The sequence below is a fragment of the Diabrotica undecimpunctata genome, chromosome 6, assembly GCF_040954645.1.
Source record: "Diabrotica undecimpunctata isolate CICGRU chromosome 6, icDiaUnde3, whole genome shotgun sequence".
Classification (NCBI taxonomy): domain Eukaryota; kingdom Metazoa; phylum Arthropoda; class Insecta; order Coleoptera; family Chrysomelidae; genus Diabrotica; species Diabrotica undecimpunctata.
In genome coordinates, this window is record NC_092808.1 from 142,399,273 (window position 1) to 142,416,382 (window position 17,110).

The 17,110-nt window shown below is 33.8% G+C and overlaps 2 protein-coding genes across 16 annotated transcripts in view; one reads left to right on the forward strand and one right to left on the reverse strand.

Moving 5' to 3' along the window:
• The window catches only part of LOC140443999 (ubiquinone biosynthesis monooxygenase COQ6, mitochondrial-like), a 129,013-nt gene that overhangs the window by 87,615 nt on the left and 24,288 nt on the right, over window positions 1-17,110 (reverse strand). For all 14 annotated transcript variants that reach the window (XR_011951294.1, XR_011951297.1, XR_011951296.1 and 11 more), the window contains exons 4-6: window positions 6,285-6,392; window positions 5,240-5,302; window positions 4,804-4,911 (exon numbers count right to left, since the gene is read on the reverse strand). Coding sequence is in view for 2 of the 14 variants with exons in the window: in XM_072535569.1 (XP_072391670.1) it covers window positions 4,804-4,911; window positions 5,240-5,302; window positions 6,285-6,392 (279 nt within the window). In the remaining 12 variants the exon portion in view is untranslated. The remainder of the gene's footprint in view (window positions 1-4,803; window positions 4,912-5,239; window positions 5,303-6,284; window positions 6,393-17,110) is intronic.
• Window positions 845-17,110, forward strand: part of pyx (transient receptor potential channel pyrexia) — a 37,236-nt gene continuing 20,970 nt past the window's right edge. The window contains exon 1 of one of the 2 annotated variants that reach the window (XM_072535567.1): window positions 845-868. The gene's annotated coding sequence lies outside the window, so the exon portion shown is untranslated. Of the gene's footprint in view, window positions 869-13,353; window positions 13,503-17,110 lie in introns of those variants that run through there. The other variant, XM_072535566.1, reaches the window with a different exon arrangement.

Sequence of the window (17,110 nt, forward strand, 5' to 3'; positions counted from 1 at the left end):
GGTTGAGTGAAGGAAGACAGTGAAAACTGTGGAAATCCTTAGTAGTAGTAGTATCTAAGCTAGCCTCAAACTAGTTCAGTTTTCGTCCCCCTACTAGCAATACCGTTTTTTTTGTGTGGTGTCTTCTTATTCATCCAAATCGCAATCTGTTCAATCGTTCTTCTTCTTTAAGTACCGTGCCCAAATTAGGCGTGGGTAGCTTCCATGACTATTTCCCGATATAAATCGTTCTGTTCACCCGTATTTCTAATTTCTCTTCCATTCCAGCAACCCATAACCACAACATCGTCCATATGGTCCAAAAATTAAACGTTTAGCGGCACCAGCAGATGCACTAGTCCATTATACAAACTGTCTCACAGATTGGTCCCAAGGTATATCCCCGCGGGACACCCACACTCATTAAGTTTTGAGTTTTAATGCTTGCCAATTACTTTAAAGAATACGATAATGGCAAGATTAATATTTTACAAATAATCTAAAAAATAAAATGATTTACCAAATCTAATATGTTCTGTGGAAGTCTGTGCCTCTATACTACCATAATGAGTAAATAAAATTGAAAAAATATATCAAAAGTGAATAGAAACGCAAATATTAATAAGCAAATTAAATAATAGACAGATCTAATAAAATAACTGTTTGTTCAACCTAATACCTATCGACATATGGTAGATTATTAGATATTTGCTAATTGATTATTTCCCTCTCGTACTTTATCATGTCTCGACGAAAAATCATTTTGACTAGTTATTTAATCGGTAGTTTAGTACACAATAGGGACCAAAATGAACTTAATCAGTAGTTATATTGATAGTTGATGCTACGTGCAATATGTAATAATTGTGTTAATATAATTTTGTGAACGGTAAGTGATATTTTTTGAATTAAAAATTGTATACTCAACATAAGGGGTGTAGCCAATCGATTATTAAATTACTGTAAGTAAGCTTGTGTAATCTAAAGTAGTTACTATACGTTGGAAATGCATGATACCACAGTTTTTATGGTAGATTATCACGATATACAAAGCCCTTCAAATCAGAAAAATTTTAATCATATATGCATTCTTATCTAATGATGAAATGGTTGCCGATGTGAGTTCTTCTAAATTATGTGAAAAGATGTCAAAGCAATCCCTTATGTTTATTGAGTCTTAAATGCTGTTATGTTTCTGCGACCGGCTTCGGAGTTCACAATAATTTGTATTGCATCATCAGGCCTATGAAACTAAGAAAGGACCACAGTACAAGGGACATATCAACCTATTGTTCTTCTCCTTCTTCTTCTTTTTATATAGACATGACTCTGTCTGTTTTTCAATGTGCTTTCAGTAAGTTGTCGTTCCACAGTATTCGTGGCCTTTCAACTGATCGTCTTTCTATTGGGGAACCGTTTCTCACCCTCTTTACTACTCTATTTGTTGTCATTCGGCTTATATGATCGTTCCATTCTATTCTTCTATTTTTTACCCACTCCTTGATGTTCTCCAGCTTTACATCTACGTCGTATATCTGTACTTTTATCTCTGTCCAATAGTGTCTTTGATTTTTCTAAGGGTTTTCATCTCTGCTGTTTCTTATATTCTTTTTGTCCTCTCTGTGTCAAGTTGTATTTCTGTCGCGTTTGTCATTATTGGTCTGATTACTGTTTTGTAAATTCTGCCTTTCATTTCTTTCCTGATATTTTTATTTCTCCATATTGTTTCATTTAGGCAACCTGCGGCTCTGTTTTCTCTATTCGCTTGATCTTCGACTTCTGTTTCGAGCTTTCCGTAGCTAGATAATGTGATGCTTAGATATTTAAACTCCATCTCTTGTTCTATTATCTGACCCTTCAGCTTCAATTCACATCTTAGTAAATTTGCTGTTATAACCACGCATTTTTGGGGAAATTAACATTTTCTGGTGGTTATTGGTTAAGAAGGTTGGTAATTATCATATTTATACGGAACTACGTTTATATCACTTACTCAGACAATAAGTATCCTTTCCCCTTTCCTTTTATTATCATCTGCAATAACAAATGCTTATCTACTTTCATCATATGACTCAAATATTGCAACATTATCTTACTTATTAATATTTATTATTTCTTTTTTTTATTCATTTTAATACTTCAGCATTTGTTACTCTGTCCAACCAACTTACTTCTAATATTCTTCTATAGGTACACATCTCACATGCTTTTAATCGATCACAAGCTTTTCTATTTTTTTCTTCTATAAGATTCAGGCCTCCATTCCATAGAGCATCACTGAAAATACATGTGGGGGCCATATTCTTACTTTCAGTTGTAAGTTGAGGTCACTAGTGCACAGTACTTTTCTCATTTTAATAAATACTCTAGCTCTAGCTAATCCAATTCTAATCCTTATTTCTTCTGTACTGTACCTAAACTATTTGTTAACTGTTTCTACCTGCACTACTCTCGCATATATTTTTTGTTGTTGTATTTTGAAATTGTCATAGATTTCGTTTTGTATCATTCAGTGTTAGTTCACTTTCTTCGCTAGCATTTATTAGTCGATTCAAGAACTGTAAGTCTTGCATAGTCTTCGCGATTAGGACAATTATCCGCAAATCTGATATTGTTGACGCGTTTGTCGTTAACTTTTATTCCGATCGCTATTCCTTCTAGTGATTTTTGAATTATTTCTTCTGGGTACAGTTAAAGTTGAACAATACTGCATTCCAGTGCGTTTCATCGCAGCATTTTTACTTTTATATCAAGAGAGAGGTTGTGGCTCTTTATTGTTGATCCATTCTTCATGTATTATGACGCCGACGTAGTTATGGTGTGTCAGTCTTTCTACTGGGGTTGGTCGACCTAGAATTGACCTTCTGTTATCATTTTCTTGATAATTATAAGAGCTTTGTCTTCTTTACGTTTATATTGAGTCCATATTGTTGAGTATAATAGAAAAGAAAATACTTACTACAATTGGTTTTATAGTAACTTCAATAACCAGTTTCGGACTACAATTTCCAGCACATAGTCAGGTCAGGTATTATTTTTCCATTTTTATCACCCAAGGTATTACTGTTGTTTGATCGCCTTTGATTTTATGCCTATCAGCTCTTTAATTTTGTTTGTAACTTAAAAATTATTGAAATTACTTTGTATAACTGTACCACTTCTCTTTAATACGGTATTTTTCTCTGTAAAGCTTTCTGATTTCTCTCTGTGAAAGTTTAAATCTGTCCACATTTTTATTTTTATAGTCTTCTTTTATCCATTAGTTGTAGTATCTCAGTCATCCATGTTATTCTAGTTTCTTCGGTTTTTGTCTTCTTTTTAGTATCTGCAGGCGAATTCCATGTATATAATATACAAGCTGGTAATTGGAAAAATGTATTTATAACTACCATATCATATTCCTGACAAAATTCCGCCAATCTGTCTCCTTTCTCGTTCCTTCTTCCCAGTTAGAACTTACCCATAACATTTTTTTTACCTTTTCATTTTAGCGTTAAAATTCCCCATTATTTTCATTATGTCTCTTGTTAGTAATGGCCTAGTGCGATTTTTATGTCGTTATAGAATGTTTATATTTGGTCTTCATCTGTGTCTGCAATGAGGTCATACATTTGGATAATTTTAAGAGTTCTTTGCGTTATTTAGAGTTGTTATTATGCGTACTCCATCTGAGATAGGAACAAAAGTAACAAGAGACTGACCGAAACTACAGCCACTATCGCCACGTCATTGTAGTGATGCCTGTCTACATTTCCCGAGTGGAACATTTTGGTCTTATCAATTTAGATTTTAACAGATCCAGGCCTTCTCACTTAGTCGCATCATATTAACTTCAAGTCGCCGCATCTCATGTATTACCTAAATTGTGGATTTTCCCTGCTTCATAAATAGAGTTATCATTGCAGGTATCGATCTTCAGTGTTTTCGGACTCTTTGGCGTGCCACAAGTGTTTCGCCTGATGACGACCTGGGAGACTCCTCGGTTTAATTGAGATGTGCCACTCCAGCTGGATCTTGATCTCCGATATTCATAATCAGGTATTGTCTTATTGTCATTAGTCATAACTATGATAATTAGTAGGGATATACATAGGGATCTTTAATGTAGTTATTTCTCCTTGTCTTCTACATGCCGTTGACTACGTCCAAGGTTCAGCCTAATTTCTTAACTCCAGGAGAAAGGAGTGCTTTCCTCTGCACTCAAAGTGTTGCACACAAAAATGGGTAGATGATCGACTTTTATGTTCCCGATTCCATCGCAGAATGATAGGGACCTGTACATAGGAAGGTGACAGTCGAAACTTCCACCAAAGTATTATAACACAATAATAAACAAAAAAGAATCTATCTTGACAAATAACGTACTATTTTCTTCTCTGCTCTCGATCCTTCCAGTATATCGCCACCAACGCCCAGCGCTAAACAACTTCCATATTCCAGTGCCAAACACAAAAACATATTACTTTGAAGAGCCAGCCAATGTATGAACGGATATATCAATAAAAAAACAATCATGGAACCCACCAGCCTAATAAAGACAGCAGACTGTACTAAGAAGCACTTTCCATTAATGAATTTAAAATAAAGTAAATATTTTGTTTTTTACATTGTCGTTAGTCAAATTTCCAACTGTTTCTTACAGTGTGTGGTCCTCTTTACACAGAATTTATAGAACGAATATCATAATAATATAATGTTAAGTCGTTAACAAGCGTCGTAAATGTTTGTTTTGTAACTTAAAACACCGTGTTATTACCGAGTCGTGCTTGGTGAAAAGTAATAAAATTATTTATATAAAATAACAAACTAAAAATATATACTAACAAAAGCTTCGTTTACTGCGTCCACAAACTGTTCGTTAGTTAAGTGTAGTAATCGCTTGGCGTCTTCAGCTGTAGTGGACCACACGATAGAGCTTTGTGAACTGTTGAGCTGAAAAAAATAAAATAATATACTTTATGGCAAAATATTTCTTTTAACCATTTCATAAATAAATAAACTCAACTACACATAATCACATATCCCGTTCTATTTAAATAAAAACAAGTTGTTGGTCTACTTTTGTACGATAGTGAACATTTTAGTTAGTAACACGACTAATAATTAGGAAGCTGCTTGTTTTTCATTAAATTACAGCATAAACTTATTTAACAATTTTACTGCCCATAACATTCGCGAAGGTTGTTTTTTTGTTGAGCATATGCCATTCAGTAACGTTATGGACAGTGAAAATGTGAATTGTACATTTTATAAAACATACCGGGAGTAGAGCTAGGGGTCCTGTAGGCAACCAACGTTGCCACGCGATGGAATTGTCAAACTCCTGAAAAATATGAGAATAATGAGAATTTTTCTGCATCACTGCACGTCAGTCGAATAGTCAGACATTCAAAAATTAAGCAAATAAATTCAAACAATTTTATTAGACATATATTTTAGATAAACAAATTAATACCAACTGGTTCCTTATTGATAAAGTCATCATGAACCATGATGACATAATAAGTGAACCCTAGCCAAAGTAAAAAATTGTCAAAAAAACTATTATATTAACTATGAAAAATGACCATTCAGAGAGATCATAGAACAATGAAAAGAGTCTATTTGTAATTTAATAACACGTGTGTCGTCAAAATTAATTATTGTGGCATAAAAATGCTGAATGCATTTTAGGTACTAGCCACTGCTAACTCAAATTTGGGATTCTTATGGAAATTCTTGAGCTACAAGAAGTGAGAGATATATCATTATTTTATCATAAATTAAAAACAAAATCAGAGCCAATATCAGATGTATCAGGTACTACGTGTTTATCCAGGACGTTGTAGACATTAAAAAATTGCTTGATGCGGGTTTGGATCCTGCAAACAAAAATCGTCAATAACGCTCTAGTCAGCGCTCATGAAGCGCAAAAAATTTATTATCAGCGTCTCTATCGACCGGGTTACAAATTTTATTTCAATCGGCGTTCTTCTATAAGTCTACCCAATTGTTGACAGTTGACATATCTTTTGGGATATTTTTTCCCTTACGTTTAGAAACTCATTGGGCATCATTAACTATAATTTAACATGCTTTAACACTACAGATATGGTTCTTATAAATTTATTTAGCTAAAATATATGCGTATTAAAATTGCTTGAACTTATGTAGCAACTTTATTAAAAAATATTCAATAGTCAGTTTCACAACGCTCCAAAAAATTGTTTAAATTTTGTGGAGCATTGTGCAAATTAACATTTGAGAGCTCAACAATCATCTAATATATTCATAAAGTTGTTTATTCAGATTAAATATATACCCACCTCACAGAACTTAAGCGTGGCTACGACACCGGTGCTGTTGTAATTCCAATTTAAATAGTGTACACCCATTGTCTGTCTAACTTTAGAATTTACACCATCACAGCCAATCTAAAAAAGGGAAAAGTTAAAAAAAATTATTACTTAAAACATTTACAAACTTTAAAAAATGATATTTGCTTATTAAAAAGGTCAAGAAAGTGTCAACAACAGGTAGCACAAAGTGATATATGATTCAAGTACCTCTTTACCCTTTGAGGAATCGTCTAAATGGCTGACAAGGAGTAAATTTAGAGTATTTTGTTGGTCTATCAGTTTCTATGTCGTTGTTATCATTTTCCCCAACTTTTTCCTTTTTAGGCTTCCAATTTCCTACTTGGAATTCCGTGAAATTCTCTGTCCCTGTGCTCTGATTGTAGTTTGCATTTTTCATGTAGCCATATTTTGCTAGTTTCATTGTTTTGTCGATTTCTTTGTTCAGTTGTTGGCATCTTATTCTGTTTCCGTTTTTTTCTTTTCCCTCTTCCATTATATTTACTATTTCATTCGTGATCTAGAGTCTTTTCTTTTTCGTTTGCTTCTTTCTTCTTATCTTAGATTGACCTTAGATAGTCATAAAGTTTCTTCATGCATCTTCTATTGTCGCTTCTAAATGGTTTGTCCCTGGTGCATTTGTGCGGAGTTTGGTGTAAACACATGTCTGGTACTGATTTTTTCTGTCATCATTATTTGTTTATTCTATTTTAGAGTTCTATTTTTTGCATCTTTTTAGCTTTATCCTAAATACTATAGGACTATGGTCAAAATTAATGATACAACATGGCTAGGCTTTCAAGCTAATGACCCCATTTTTAAATATTCTGTTGATCATAATGTGTTTTAAGAGAATTTACAGATGTAAACCTTTGTTTTTGGCAGTTTAAACCAGGTGTTAGTAATAATAATTTTTATTTTGCCGGAACTAAATAATACGAAAACCACGATCATTTTTTTGGTCCAATCCGCACGATTCCACTGTGGTGTCGACCTTTTCATAATCCCCAATCTCCAATAATGATGTTGATTTCATTTTTTTTTTGTGAATTTAATAGTCTCGTCTACGTTTGCATAAATTTTTTCTAGTTCATCATCTGATTTATCAAGAAGTTCGACGTTGGAACAATTACTTGATCATTAATTGCCAAACCAGCGGTAAGTATTGTATCATAGATGATTTGTTGTTAGATTTAACCAAAATTAAATTTTTCTACTTCTATTCTATTTGCGACTAACTAACCATCTTCAATGAATGTATTATTTGTTGGAAGCATAGCTTTCTTATCGCGGGCTACGGAGGGAGCGGTGGATCGCACAGAGGTGTGAAAAAATAAATGTAACGACCGTAACGACAGTTTTGACTGTAACAAATGTAACTATATATCGCGCGACCACACACTACGTTAACACGCAGTCACATGCGTATTAATAATAAAAATAAAACAAAATAAAATAAAGTAAAATAAAATACAATCGAATCGACTAGAATCGAATAGAATCGAATCGAATAGATTGACTCGGATCGATTATCGAATTGAATTGATCTCTATTACCGAATCAAATATCGAATCGAATCGATTATCGAATCAAAATGAATCGAATCGTTTATCGAATCGAAAAGAAATCGAATTAAATATCGATTATCTAATCGAATCGAAAGTTTCCTGAGAAACTTGATAATACATGAGCTGTGTGACACATTAGGCAATATTGTTGAAAGTGTATCTACATAGGTTATTCAATTCAGTAACAATTAAGTCCATAATCATGGTTGTATGGTAGTCACGATTGACAGTAACGGTCTGGCCAGCATCGTTTTTAAGGAAGTACGGACCAATGATTTCCACCAACCCATATAGCGCACCAAACAGTTTTCTGCATGTAATGGTGTCTTAACATACATTCGAGGATGATCTTCACTTAAAATATGGCAGTTCTGCTTACTGACGTAGCCATTGAACTAAAAGTAAGCTTCATCGTTAAACAAAACTTATTTATAGAAATCGGGATCAACAGCAATCTTATTTTTTGCTTATTCACCATCAAGACTTTCGTGGTGATCGTGTGGCTTCAATTCTTACATGAGATGGATTTTGTAAGGTCGCAAACCAAGATCTTTTCGCAAAATCTTCCATAAAATGGATTGACACAGCTCCAATTCTTGTGCACGGGTTTTCATCTATGCTACGATCTATAGCAACAATAACTTCTTCTGCACGCACTGTTCTGATAAGCAAAAAGTTCTATCATAGAACATAATTTTAAAAATAAATTTGCACAATTTGGAATCGTCTTTCGAACTTCTGTTTATTCATGTTGAAATTTCAAACCAAGCTCAGCATAAATCACTTAAAGGATATCAAAGGGCTGTTATCAAAAAAGTATTGCCAGTCTAAAAAACGCTCTTTGTGGACAGATAATCATAGCATCACGATTTAACAATCATAAATATGTGATGACTGCGATACCTCATTAATAAAGTTTGCATTCGACTAAATTTAGATTTTATTAGCAGTTAAAGGCTGGAAGTAATAAAAGTGATTTTTATTTACTTTAATGTAATTACGAAATATATTTGGAAATAAACAAACACGTTCTAAATATAAGACACTACATATATCAAGCTCATTAAAATATTTATCCAATCTAACGAAAAATCGTATTGAAACAAATATTTTTTTAAGTTTTACGCATATAAATATTAACGGATTAATCAAATACACAAAATAACAATAAATATTTACGTAATTTATAGAACAAAAAGCAGTATGAATATTTTATGTTGTTATCACTATCAGTATGGGTAAAGACACAGGGGCGGTAATCAGCAGGATATGAAATATAAGCCACCAATCGATATTCATGGAGCGAATACTAATACCAGATTTTTTTATTTTTTTACATCTCTGGAAAAGCACAGTCATCATACAAACTGCTAAACAGTCTTTACTCTTTCTATTCTGTCACAAAAATCAACAAACATCTTAAATACTCTCAAATAGCATCCAAAAAGAAAAACAACACCAGAAAGCCCAACAAAGACAACCCTCTAGGGCGACTCCAGTACGTGCCACACAAAACAGCCAAAAACCCAAATCCTGAATAGGACCAAAGGATAATAACCAGGGACAATTATTTTGCCATGTTCTATGCCAATTTTAATAAACATCCCTACTCTTATCCATATATCCCAAATTTAGCCATACAGCTCGCACTCCCTCAAAGGGGAAAATTCACTCATCCCAGATACCTACGGTATCAAAAGGATTGAGCTTTGGTGGGACTTTTTCCGTGTTATCGAGCCCTAGGTGACTTAGTATGCTGGAGTATCTCCCAAAAACTTTCGTACACATCTAGACGTCGCGAGGAGTAGTTGTTGTTTTATGTTCTCTAAGAGGTTTTCTAGAGATCTCTAGTATCTAGGTACTTTCCATTCTCCATTGTCTAGTGATTTATATTTCTAGATCTCCAGACTTGGCGATCTTTTCGTTGTATTTAACACGCAAATTATTGGTGTTAGGTCTAGCCACATCAATTGCAAAGTGTTGTTTGCCTAGTAAGTTTATTAACTAGTATGAGATCCGGTCTATTATGTGCCATTGGTTGGTCTGTGAGCACAGTGCGGTCCCAGTATAGCTTGTAGTTGTCATTTTCAAGCATTCTGTCAGGAACGTATTGATAATAAGGAAGATGGTCGATTTGGAGAAGTCCCAGTTTGTCAGCTAGTTCTTGGTGGATAATCTTTCCTACCTCCCCATGTTAGATGGTTTCATACAATACTTCATTTACAGTCCAGGAAATAATAGTTTGGAAGCAAAGAAGATAAAATCCCAGCCGTTTAAAAACCAAAAATATTTTTTGGTTTTTAAAGCGCCGGGAGTTTATATGGTTTGCTTATTATGTAAACATCGCTGCAACGATTCTAACGAATCACAAGTTTGCGATGACTCGGTGGTGTTAGATTTAAATAATACAAGTTCGAAATATTCGCTTTTAGGATCTACATATTCTTGCATACACTGAAACTTATTGGACCATACCTAACGCCTTTGAAAATTTCAAAAAACGCGAATAGCAGGATGGAATCCATTGTAACAGCAAGAAAATATAACAAAAATTAAAGGAACAATAATTTATTCTCACGTCAAAATATCAGCTTTTTAAAAAAAGTCGGTGTGCTTTTTGTTTATTGAAGTCTCCACTTTCTGATGTGTAAAAAAATATACATTACTATGGTGAATTTTCTCAGAAAATGCAAAGAACAAAAAACTCGAATTCGAATTTTTTTAATCTTATAAAATTTTGAGCTATTTATTAAAATTGACACTTAGCTTAAAAAATTGCAATCCGAAATATACTACTATAATCAACAACCAAATAAGTAAATACTCAATATTTTATAAGACATCTACAAATGGCATACGGAAAGTTTTAGTCCATAAAAAGGTATTTCATAGAGAAGTGGGGAAGGGGTTAGGAGGGTCTGGAACTTACTACCTGTTAATTATTTCGTAGCAGCTACAAAATAAGTATTGAGTATTGAGAAGACTCAATAAAAGACCTATATAAGCGAAGATTGGACCAAAAGCTAGAAGAGTTTCGGTATGAATCATTAGAACAAACATACGAACACGTAAAAACCTGCATGAAGACAGCAGCCCTAGAAGCTCTTGGAGAAGTGGACCAAAAATACACCCACCAAACTACGAAATTAACCGAAGACACACTAACATGCATAAAAGAGAAAAAAGAACTTTATATAAAATACCTGAACACAAAAAACTATGAGGATTTGGAACTATACAGAAAAAAAAATAAAGAAGTGAAAAGAAAAGTAGCAAATGAAAAAAATGAAAGATGGGAAAAAACATGCACAGAGATAGAACAGCACATAGGAGGAACGAGAAATTCAGAGTCATGGCGCATCTTAAAGTCGCTCCAAAGAAATAAGACAGAGAAAATCAAGATCGGTCAAATCAAAGAAAATGAATGGCAAGAATACTATAAAAAATTGCTAACCGAAGACCGCCCCGAATTCAAACAATCAGAAATAGACGGAATAGAAATCTACACGCATGACGAAATCGAATTAAGCCTAGCTGAGGTAAAAAGAACGATCAAAACTCTAAAGAACAAAAAAGCAGAAGGTCCCGGCGGAATACCAAATGAATTGATAAAAAACGGATCGGAAAAGTTATTCCGTATGATACATAAAATGTTTGAGAGAGCACTGAATGGAGAAGACTTACCGGCAGAATGGACCCAAGCATATATGACATCAATATACAAGAAAGGAAATAGAAAAAACTGCGAAAACTATAGGGGAATCAGCATTATATCGTCTATAGGCAGACTGTATGGAAAGACCATAAAGGAAAAATTAGAAATATATATACAAGATAAAATCGGAGAAGACCAGGCAGGTTTCACGGCGGGGAAAGCATGCTTAGATCACATTTACACGGTCGAACAACTAATAGAAAAAAGAATGGCCAAAAATAGATCCGTCCATCTGGCTTTTGTTGATCTTAAGAAGGCATATGACTCAATACCTAGAACCAAGCTATGGGAAGCAATGGAAGACATCGAAGTTCCACGAAGATTAATAAACGCGGTAAAAGCACTCTACAAGAATAACGAAGTAGCTATCAAAACGGGCAATAGAATATGCAGTCCATTTAAGACGACAAGGGGACTACTACAGGGTTGCTCCACATCCCCCACCCTGTTCAAAATATTCCTGGAAAAAACCCTGAAACCATGGAAAAGAAAGTGCGAAGGAATGGGTATACCAGTAAGGAACGAATATCTATATACGCTAAGTTTTGCCGACAACCAAACAGTGATCGCACAAGACGAGGATGACCTCAGTTTTATGATGAGTAAACTGGAGCAGGAATATACAAAGAATGGGATGGAAATAAACCTAAAGAAAACTGAATACCTAACAACGGAGAATACAGAAATAAAACAGCTGGAAATAGACGAAGGTAAACAAATCAAAGGAACAGACAAGTATAAGTATTTAGGTTTCATAATATCAAACAAAGGAACAACGGAGGAAGATATAAAAAATAGACTAGGACAAACAAGAGACTGCATACGAAAATTGAACCCGGTACTATGGGATAAGAACATCAGCATGAAAACAAAGAAAAAAATATATAATACCATGACAAGAAGTATCCTCACTTATGGGTGTGAAAATTGGACAATAAATAAGAAAACCAAAAACAAAATAAGAGCAACAGAGATGGAATTCCTAAGGAGAAGCTGCAGAGTAACAAGAAGAGATAAAATAAATAACATGGAGATTAAGAGGAGAATGGGAATGAACTCCGACATAATAGACTACATCGAACAGAAGAGGTTAACCTGGTACGGACATGTCAGACGAGCAGACCAAAATCGGTGGATAAATAGAATAACAGAGTGGAGCCCGATAGGAAGAAGAAAAAGAGGCAGACCCCGAAGATCTTTAAGAGATGAGGTGGACGAAGCAATGAGTAGAAGAAACCTACAGGAAGGGGACTGGCTAAACAGGAAAAATTGGAGAAAACGGTTGAGTGAAGGAATACAGTGAAAACTGTGGAAATCCTTGTATATATATATATATATATATATATATATATATATATATATATATATATATATATATATTTACAAAATAAGTTAGCCAGTATCCAGCAGTGAACAAAAATCAGCCATTTTTTACTTATATTGTTAATAAATAAAAAATATACGAAAAAAATTTGAATGAATTTGTATAACTTTTTTTATTCTAACCATACAGAACCTAAAGCAATTCGTAGATAGTAGGTACATTTACTGTCATCAATACACTGTATTTTTGCTCATTTCCCTGGGCTAAATATAAATCCTTCATTAATGCTTCTAATACTAACTTTTCGAAATTAAAAATAAAGTCTATTCGCCACGAATACCTCAAAAAATAACCTTCATTTTTTATTTTGAAAATTCGATCGAGTTATTGTAATTCGACTGGCCCGATTATTCGAAAGATTCCTTCAAAGAAATTTAAAAATAGCCGAAACACGATTTTCTATCCAGCGTGTCTGGATTGTTTAGTTTCTTAGTGACCGTGATACGCGATTGAAGAAAATTTTGAACAACGGTTTTCTTTTAAAAAATATGTTACTGTAAATAAATCATTCAGTAGTACAGGTATGATTGGAGTTTTAAAATATTTTGGTACATTCATTAGCATGGTTTTATTACGATTTACTATTTGTTTGCAAAATTTTAAGTTTAAAAAAGTTTAATGCAAAAATATCACGATAATGGGTTAATATCTATTTTTAAAAAAGCCGGTGTGAAGGTGCGAAATATATTTACGAATTTAATGTAAGTTTTGCGTAGATTTTAATTTCGGAGGAAAATATTGAAAGTAGTTTCAACATAATTAGCAATATTCAATACAGTTTCCTATAGATCTCGTTATAATCGAATACATATTTATTGTTACATTTGTAGCCCTGTCGTGTAATTTTTTCTACTTTTTTGTAATTTTCTTTCGAAATAATGTCCCATAAATCGTTTTTTGTAGACGTCTGTTATAAACCGGTCTTAGTGCAGCCAGTTGGCTTACTGTACATCCATTACATGTCCGAAGTACCCCAGCTTTCTCTTTTTGATGCTTTTTATAATCCCAGTTTTAGTGATAGTGTAAATAAATTAAAAATAGTGTTAAAGTAACTTTAAAATAAAGACTAAAGTGTTAGAAAATTGTACAGAATAAAAACATCTAAATACATCAAGAAATAACCTTACATACCACCGCAGCACGACCTATCACAATAATTTATTGTGACTTCGTGTGTTTGGGTCTTTCCAGCTGTATATTTCCTTTATTTTTGTTTTTTGATTTTTACTTGTGTTTTTATATCGCCATTCCATCAATTTCGTTTGTTTCTGACAAACTCTATAGGAACAATTTCCTAGTTGGAAATCGAAACATTAAATATAAAATATAATTGTAGTTTAATCTCAAAAAATATAGTAGCTCACATAGAAAAAGCAAGAGGAACTATTTTCAGAATTAAATTCTTCTTCTCGATGTGCCTATCCGTTACGAATGTTGGCGATCATTATGGCAATCTTTATCTTATCTGCAGCAACGCGGAAAAGCTGCATAGATGTTGTATTGAACCAGATTCTGAGGTTCTTTAACCAAGAACAATTCTTCTTTCTGGACCTCGTTTTCCAAATATTTTTCCTTGCAGGACGGCTTGAAGGAGAGCATATCTGGATTCATTTCGTATATGTCCGAAGAATTGTAACTTTCGGGATTTGATGGTGGTCAGTACCTCTCGGTTCTTATTCATTCTTCTGAGGACCTCCTCATTTGTGACTCGGTCAGTCCACGGGATCTTAAGTATTCTCCGATATAGCCACATCGCAAATGCTTCCAGTTTTCTGCACATATCTTCGTTCAAGGTCCACGATTCAACACCATAAAAAAAGACAGAGAAGACGTATCATCGCAGCATTCTTACTTTTGTATCAAGAGAGAGGTTGTGACTCTTGAAGAAGGCCCCCATCCGATTGAAGGTGGATCTAGCTTTTCCGATGCGTGCTCTAATCTCCTGGTTGTTGATCCCCTCTTCATTTATTATGGTGCCGAGGTAGTTGTAGTGCGTCACGCTTTCTACAGGGGATTGGTTGACGTAAAGTTGACCTTCTGTTATCCTTTTCTTGCTAATTATCATAAGCTTTGTCTTCTTAACGTTTATATTAAGTCCATATTGTTGACTGTAATACGTGATTTTGTTTATAAGAACTTGTAGGTCTTCTAAGTTGTCCGCAAATACTATGGTGTCATCTGCATCTCTAGTAGCAACAGCATTTGTGAACCCGAACTGGTTGGGGGAAATTTGACTTTCACACAGCTTGTAGATTCTCTTATTAATATGTATAGAATTAAACAGTAAAGCTAATTGTACTGACAATCGGTCTTAAATAAAATTATTTAATTTTAATTTAAACCAGAAATCATTCGCTATCAACATAATAAACTCATCGAGCAAACTATAAAAAAATACGTGTAGACAGATGTTTTTTTTTTCGTCTAAATGCTATTTACAAACCACTTCAGATACAACTGTTGTACCTAATACAATTTTATTAATAAAAACATTAACTATGTTGTAAACATGAAAGTTTATGATATGAATGTCTAGGTGTACCATCAACGTTTTTTATTCGTGGTGTAGTTTGGTCTTTTTATTATGATTAAACTCAATATAAGGCTATTAATAGGCTATTGATGAAGTACTTTAGAAAGGAACTACAACGGTAAAGGGGTTTTATTGTTTCATTTGGTCAATGGACCCCTAAATATGAAAAAAACCGTGAAGTGCTAACATTTATAGGGTTACGTTTTTGAGAAAGGGATGAATTACTTCCTATTCACTTCGAGTGAATTCTATGTACATTTCATACATATATACATCTACAGAAAAGATGTTAAAAACTGTGTAAAACATTTAAAATTTAATGTGTACAACATTAAATTTTCTATCGAAATATCACCTTTTATAGTCAAAAATATTTTTTTGACGTGACAACGTCTTAAATTAGGTTGTGGCTCGGAGTCACTCATGAAAAAGTGTAACGCCCGCTCACGTCTGTTACGATGAGTCACCGAACGAGAGAGAGGCCCGCCGTACCGGCGAATGCCTTGCGTCTCTCTCCCAATCAAACATGATCGGTCCGCTGCGCGCGCAGCACTAGAGAATTAGGCGCGTTGAATCGGTGCGTGCTTGTGTCTCTGTCTTTCTCGAGCGTTCTTGGCGTTGGAAAACCGAGAAAGCGTCATAATACAAGTTCACACGTGTGGTTAAAGTATCGTCAGCTGTGTCTGTAGTGAAAATGTGGAGTGCTTAGATTCGTCATTTACAACAACTACAACAATAAAGGTAAATAATTGTACACTAATATTTCATTATTGTAAACTATGATTGATTGATTAATTGTTAGATTGACACAAAAGTTGAGAAACTGAGTTTATAGGTTATGTCATACTATTGACAAATGTTGATAGTGTTAAGTAAATTATTAGTTTAAATCACTCTGCAATCAATCGTAATTCAGTCGATTGAGAAGAAACAGCGCGTTTCAACTGCAAACAACTATTGTGCAATTTAATAATATTCATATCAATAAATATTCTACCGAGAAAAAGACGTTGTCACGTAAAATCTTCGCCCGTAAAACCGACTTTACAGGCAACCGATTTTTTTTTGACAAAAACGTATTAAAAAACAAAACAAAAAAAACATTGTAAAATGACTAAAAATAAAGTTAAGGCCGAAAAGAAAATTTGTTCAAACATTTTTAGTTATTTTTGTTAATAACTTTTTTATTTTCCATTTTACCATAAAAAGTAATACAAATAAATTTGTAGACAATTTAATTTACTACAAAAATAATGTCTAATAAACGTTTCTGTAAGGTTTGTAGTTTACGAGATACAGCGCGAAAACGTCTTTAACAGCCACGATATAAAATTGGAAATAAAAGTTCGTTTACTAAAATGCTACGTATTCTCAGTTCTTTTATATGGAGTGGAGGCATGGACCTTAACTGAAGCATCACTGAAGAGACTCGAAGTATCACGAGTCATTCAACGTTTTCGAGAAACAAGTTTAAAACAGTTTATCAGGCTTTGTGTTATAAGAGAACGTTTTCTCACAAGTGGCAAATGTTCATAATATTCAAATAGTAGAAACACTATACAAAGGCGCCTCGCTGCATAAGATCTGCATATAAGG